Source organism: Pygoscelis adeliae, unplaced genomic scaffold (genome assembly GCF_000699105.1).
Source record: "Pygoscelis adeliae isolate BGI_AS28 unplaced genomic scaffold, ASM69910v1 Scaffold505, whole genome shotgun sequence".
Lineage (NCBI taxonomy): Eukaryota > Metazoa > Chordata > Aves > Sphenisciformes > Spheniscidae > Pygoscelis > Pygoscelis adeliae.
The window spans coordinates 261,466-268,546 of NW_008824811.1; the positions used below are offsets into that span (position 1 = coordinate 261,466).

The 7,081-nt window shown below is 47.7% G+C and overlaps 1 protein-coding gene across 1 annotated transcript in view; it reads left to right on the forward strand.

Moving 5' to 3' along the window:
- Nucleotides 1-6,860: 6,860 nt before the first annotated feature.
- Nucleotides 6,861-7,081, forward strand: part of AMDHD2 (amidohydrolase domain containing 2) — a 7,900-nt gene continuing 7,679 nt past the window's right edge. Inside the window, exon 1 of the mRNA XM_009324243.1 lies at nucleotides 6,861-6,866. Coding sequence (XP_009322518.1) covers nucleotides 6,861-6,866 — 6 coding nt within the window. The remainder of the gene's footprint in view (nucleotides 6,867-7,081) is intronic.

The following is a 7,081-nucleotide window of genomic DNA, read 5'->3' on the forward strand; positions in this document are numbered from 1 at the left end:
AGGAATGCAAGGCTGTTGCAGTGCTGTGCTCATCCTGATCAAGCAGCACATCTTTGCTCTGGCACACGGCAATGCTGTGTAATAGGCTGTGCAGCATGGCCTGAGCAGACAAGGTCAGGGAGCAGGGGTGCAGGCTTCAGCATGTGACAAGGAATAGGAGCTGCTGAAGAGCCTTTGGGCAGCTTGTCCTTGTGATGCCTCTGCTGAAACTTAGCTGGTTGGAAAGCTGCATGGTTAGCAGCAATTGCCTCTAAAGTACCTGAACAATAGTCTCATCAACAAAATGGGTTCATTCAAGAACTTGTATTTTTAACTTGTAAATCAGGAGTGTTTGAGCTGAGAAGTTCTGCTTTTGCAGCTAGTGAATGCTGTAGCAACCTTTTCTTGTCCTGAGGATTTATGAGTGTTGCAAAGCAACACTGAAGCTGAAATGGGAAATAGGTGTTGGATGGTTACAAATGTAGAGCTTGTTCCAAATTGCCTTTGGGAAGTACATCACCTTAATCTTAGTTGTATAGTTTGGAGAACAGGTCAAGCTTTACCTTGTTCAAGCCAAAATGTTAATATTACGTGGATACCTAGTATTAGGTAATGCCTTTGTGATCAAACTAAGCTGAGGAATCTGGAGTGATCTGTGGGAACCTCTTCTGTTAGCCTGGTTGGGAATGGAGATGTGGTGGTGGTGTACATGTACCTTATGTATACCTGTGCAGCAAACAAGTCTGGCCTAAGTACCATGACAAGCTATGGCCAGAGCATGAGGAATTCACTGAAGCTATGTCTGGAGCTTCTAACCTGGCAGGAGCATTCACCAGGCCTGGTGGCACCTTGTGCACCTTCTGGGTAGCTGGTCTCCAAACTGCAGACTATTCGGGAGACTTCAGCTATGAGCCAATCATTCTGCTAGTATGGATTTTCACAGACCTTTGTGAAGGTGTACTTTGAACAATTGTTGATCATCAATAATTACTAACAAAATAATTGGTTTAGTCTGTGTGCTAAGAAGCTGATCTGGCTGCAGTCATTTAATAGGTTGTCAGCTGCTTGGCTTTGGGGTGGGCTGTACTACTGGTTTCATGTTTTGGAAGGGCTTTTTTTCATGGCAGTCTGAGCAGTGGTGCTGCTTGGGCTGTATAGAGGCGTAAGCTGACTTAAGGAAAATGCTGGATGTCTGCTGAAGTATTGCCTAGGGTAAGGGAAAACTTCCTGATCTGAATTGTGTTGATCATTCTTTTCTTCAGCAAAAGTAGTAGACTCTCAACTTCTGAATTAGACTTTATCCATGGGTCATAAACATTTATGGAAACGATAGCATAATTCTCTCTCAGCACTGACTGCAAGTACTTCTGTGCAGAGTCTGATAGAGCTTGCAGCTTGGAGGGGGTGAATCACAAATTCAGGCTCTCTGGAAAGCATGCCACGTATGTCTTGCAGTTCTGGTGAGAGGGACTGTATTTTGCTGGTGTAGCAGGACAGAAGAAGGTCCTGGCTGGGGCTGCAAATATGTTTAAGGTCTGGTTTTACCTTCTTTAAGGGAAACCTGCTGCCAGCCTTGCTTTTTGCCAATTTAAAAGAATATGAGCAAATTGCATTTAAGAGAGCAACTAAATGCTGGTGGTAGCTCTCATCTCTAAGAGAAATAAGCGATTTAAAGGCACTGGTCTATAGGAACTCCTTAAGATTCCATCGGTGACACCTTGCGGAAGGCATGATACTTACGTAACCAAATGCAGGCAAAATCCCATCAACGGTGTTTTGGTCCGTGCCTTGGATGGAACATCAAGCCTTTCTCGTTAATATATAAACCCATGCGAGTCAGGAGAAGAAAGCATAAAACAAAAGCTGGGGTTAGCAAGCATAGGTGGAGGATTGCTCTGTGCTGAGCACCTGCAAATATGCCAGGAGTAAAATTAACAATCTGAGCATGTTGCCTCGGCCAAGCATTTTCTGACAGTGATGCTCTAGATCCTCATTGATGACTCCCGGGTGAAAACACGCATTTTGAGTCCTTCACTGATGCTATTGCATCAGCACATTTCTCAAGTGATTCAGGGCTTTCAGAAAATTACCGACCTTTTGGTCCCTTTCCTTCGTTTACTGGCAGCATGCTAGATCAGAGTGCAGTCCCATCTGGCAGGGATTGACTTTGTATTTGGTTTGGAAGAGGGGAACAGGCAGCCTCAGAGCACGAAATGACAAGACTCGTAGAGTGCCTGATGAAAAGAGGTGGCGTCTGCTGGCATGTAAATAGTCCTCTGTAATGTGGCGGATTGCGTGCCTGTGAGTGCGCTGCAGAGTGAGTCAGCCCTGCAGAGAGAGAATGGAGCAGGGTGGCTCTGCAGCAGCAGAGGGTAAATGTCCATTAGCAGTCGGTTCAGGCTAGGTAAGGTTAAGGGATGCCTGCTGCCAGATGCTGCCTGCATAGACAATGCCTTCATAGAGCATGCTGACCTTTCTCTTTTTTAAATCTTTCATGCTGGCTTTTTTCCCAAAGGCTGCAGATTTTTTCTTTTTTTTTTTTTTTTTTACTGCTCTGTTGGAGAAGCATTTTTAAGTAGTAGGATTTTAATCTGTGATTGCTCAGGGATTGTCTTTCCTTGGGAGACCTGGTTTACAGAGAAGCGTAGTAACCTGGAAAAGTAAATAAGCTTTGGGGAAATAAAAACCTCATTAAGAGAAACTGATCCCAGAAACTAAGCTGCTGTTTTCAACTACGGGGTAACAGTAGATCTAATGAAAACAACTCTCAGTATACCTTGTTTCCTTCACAGTCTAACTAGGGGGATATTGATTTTACGGCTTTTTGCTGTTTCCATCCAGCCTTACTGTACAAACCGTCACTGTTCCTCAGGTGAGAATTACCTCTGTCTCTGACGCGCAGGACTTGCCACCTCTGCTCTTAGCGTATCTCTTTCTGCTCTATGGGTATTAACCATTTTTTTCTCTTGACATAAATTAAACCCAGAGTAAGTCTTCCTAGTGCCACTTATCCTGGAGTGGGCATTTTCTGTTTCAGGGTCAAAGGATTGTGTCCTGAAAATTCTATATTTTTGTTCCTATTACTCACTAAGGAATGCTGTTCCTTTTCTCTGGGAGCCACGCTTCATTTAGCTCCTGAGACAGTCACAGCTTTGCAGCTCGTATCATTGAGTTTCTGTCAAGCTAGTTCCTGTATCGTGGCACCCAAGCACACAGAAAAAAATCCTCCCCCAACCTAACGGGTGTAAGGCCTGAAGCTCTCCTAGGGGCCAAACTGCAGGGTCCCGAGTGCCTCCCACAAGGTATCTACAGACCATTGACAGCTCTCACTGACCTGTGAGAGTATGAGCTGGGAAGCAGGAGGGCAGGATGAGGTTCCTAGAGAATCAGTGGCTCGTGTTTGCCATCTTCCTTTTGCTGAGAGAACGAGGTGCACTCACGACAGGCTCAAGTCCTGGCTCTTCTGGATTTAACGAGGGGATATTGGTGGCTGTTTCTGTCCTGGACCCTTTTTTGGCACTTGGAACTGTCCTGTCCTTGCTACTACATCTGTGCTTTCCTCCTTTGCCTTTGGGCAAAGGGGTGACCTCAAGTGGCAGAGAGCGGTAACGACCACCTACACCTACCGGCTTTGTCTACCTAAGGTAGGCTGAGGACAAATCTTAGGAAATCGCATATATTCCCAAGATTGGCAGTGTGTTCTCAACTCAGGTGTAAACTGCCTCCTTGGCTCTTGTGTGCATTAGGACAATTCCTTAGACCTCTTTGTGAAGGCACATGAAAAATTAGAAGCCAAGGCTGCATTTCCACAAGCACTTTGTCTGGCAGCAGTGCTAGGCCAAGCCCTCCCTCTGGACACCTAGACCTTCTTTCACATCGGTAGCACACACTCCCCTGTTTCTCCCAAGTGCACTGGTACAACTTCTTATGCCGTCAGGCAGTGAATCTAATTTGGGAATTGAGCCAGGTTAAAAATAACTCCACCTGAAGAAAAAAAAAAGTTTGCTAAAGAAAATGCAAGTGAAACTACAGCTTGTGATTCCCTCAGCCTATTACTGGGGCAGTAGAGAGAAAAAACATGCAATTATTAGAGGAGTGTGCAATTATTGGTCATGCAAGATGGGGTTAATTTAATAGTGAAAAATAAAGGGAGGACATCCAAACGGATAAGACTTAAGCAGGACAGATACATGACATGGATGACATACCTACAGCATCAATGAGGCAAATTGCCATACCTTTCATCTCAGCACCGGCTGTTCTGTTCTTCCCAGCAGTGCAGAGGGAGGTCCGGGCCATTTTCCAGCGTTTTGATTCAGTGGTTTGCTTTGGGGCTTGCAGCCTAGAAAAATGTTGGATCTCTCTGTCGCCAAAGGGTTGGTGAAGCCGTGTCAATGGGGTGGACCATAGCAGGATCTTTCATAGTGTATGTTACTATCTGTATGCAGTCAGTATTTGCATTTACCTAGATGTCTCTTCCACTGCCAAGAAAAGTTCACTGTCACAAGTTTCTTAGCATGCACGTTCATATGAAGGTGCCCTGTTTTGGCCACAGGCGGTTTGGGTGCTGTATATGCCTTTTGACATCTGAATTCAGTTTAGCAGCTTGGAAGAGTACTTCCCTCCTCGCAGAGTCGTTTGCTCAAATAAGCAGGCCTGAGATCCGCTTTTAGGATTCATTTTCTAATCTTCCGGTTTTGGAGTCTCCTTGACTCCACCTGTACTGAAGCCACAAATCATTCCCACCAATATGCTGCTGGGTGTCCCAGACGTGGATAATTTCAGCCACGATGAGGAAAACCTGCCTGAAGCTATTCTTGGCCTCAAATTCCCAAAACAGTGCTGCACATAGTTTTCCTGGCCTCAGCTAGCATCATTCCCAGCTCTCCATTTCAGGGGCCTTTACTGGCATCCTGCTGACAGTAAGAGGCAGCTTGTACTGTGGACAAGCACTGACATCAGGGAATGATAAGTACAGCATAAAACCTCATTAAAATTCAATTCCTGGCCAGACGGGGATGTTACGTTCCCCATCGTTTATCTTTTCTCGGTGTGATTCATCAGTGAAGCTCACATCAGCGCCCTGCCTAGACACAGTCCTTGATGAGACACTTGACTCTCTCTGCGATACCGTGGGACACCAAACAGGATAAACACGCGAGTGAGAGTGCTAGGCAGGCTGCTGCAGCACACAGCAGTCCCTGTGGAGCAAAAAGGACGGAGGGGAAATGGAAGCAGCTGCCAGCAGATGTTTAGGAGTAAATGCTTAGACTGTCAGGGACACTGGCTTTAATTTTAACAAAGCATAGTACTTGCCTTTAATGTTTTGGAGATTGGACGTTGTTGCCCCTCTGGCCACAGAGACTGCAGACCCTGGTGCCATGGTCTGCTGGAGGGAAAAGGCAGGGGGCTGGCTATAGAGCACAGAACAAGCTTTCTGTCTTCTCTCTCAGGCTGCTGCTGACTTGTCAAATGACCTCAGGAGCCTGCCTACAGCAATGCTGTCAGCTTAGAAAGTAACATTTAAAAGAAGTAATGACTTACCTGTCCAGGCTGCAGTTAACTCTTTTTCCCTGTAGCTGAGACTGAGAAAGGAACAGTGAAGGGTGGGTTTCCAGAAACCTTACTTTGCCTGAGCCAATAAACAGTTCAAATTTCATTTTGTTAGTGTAATTATTATTGTGCCCAGCCAGATTTCCAAGCAGGTACATGCTTTGTAACACCTGTCCAGCAGCTCTCAGGGGCAAGGATCAGCTGGTACTTTGTGACAGGCCCATCCAGCACACCTGGGTCTGCCTGGGGTTGCCATTCAAGACATAAATAATCGTGAGTCAGATGAAGCAAGGCCTGCACTGTTGTTTCCTTGCACGGTGGATGTAGCCCGCTGGCTCCTCATGGTACGGCGTGCGTGCTGTCCCATGCATGTGCGGTGCGCAACAGCAAGCAGAGCAGTTCCTCCAGGCAGTCTCATTCTGCAGAGAGGAACGAGTCCACTGTGGGCGTTCAAGCCAAGGTTACTTATTCACAAATTCACACACTTACAAGCTACTAGGAACCACTAATTCATCTCCCCTGACCTCTCAGGCCTTTCAACTTTGCCTGATAAAAAGTAATACTTAGCGAGTAACATTTCATTCCATAAAGGCATTCACCCGTTGGCGTGTGACATGGTTGCCCAGCTAGCGGTGACAGTGCCTGTACAAGAGCTGCATCATGGCTCACTAAGGGCTGCGGGATCCTTGGCTGGAAGATGCCAGGTACTAGTGAACTTGTGAAGGTAAAGGTGGCTTGAGCTTACTCGTCTGTCCTGGGGCTGAGTAATGGCTCTTGAGTGATGATGCTCTAGACCACCTGCGCTGAGGAGCACCAGTTTGGAGTCAGTGGACACAGTGGAGAAAGATTCTGCCCCAAACATTTCTCATCAGATCCTAAGGCAACAGACAGCAGGAGGTGTGCGCAGACTGCCAAGAAGGTGGTCTTGGGGAGGTGGTTGTGACGAGCAGATGCTGACACCCGCACAGTCAGCACAGCAGCTCCTCCTCACCCCTCTCCAGCTTCCCTGAGCTCACCCGGTCTGGAGTGTCCCTGGATAAGACAGGTTCCCTTAGGACACGCGTTGTTCCCCACTGGTATCAGGCCTTTTCAAGAGCATTTCGTCAGCTCCACGTTACACGCTGCAGCAAAACACCAGCATATGCTGCTGCTAGCCCCCTTAGAGGCTCTGATAGGGAACATTATTCATTTCTATTTAATGCTTGGAGTGATTAAACCAGACCCAGAGAGTAAATCCCCTGGGACTCTCGCTGCAAGGAGTGCAAGGCTTCCCAGGCGAGAGGAGCAGGCATCTCTACGGCGTTGTCCCCACAGCCCCCTCCGACGCCATGCCGGTGACAATGCCAGGCCATAGGCCCAGCGGCCTGTGCGGGCCAGCAAGAGACCCCAGGCCCGAGGGGCAGCCAGGGCTGAGGACAGCTGTGGAAGGGAGCTCCTCCACCGCCGGTTCTCCTTCACCACAAACCAAGGTCGTGGCCGCGCGTCCTGCCCGCTCCCTTCAGCCCGGCAGCCGCCCGGCCCGCCTCTGCCCAGCCCCCGACCTCCCCAC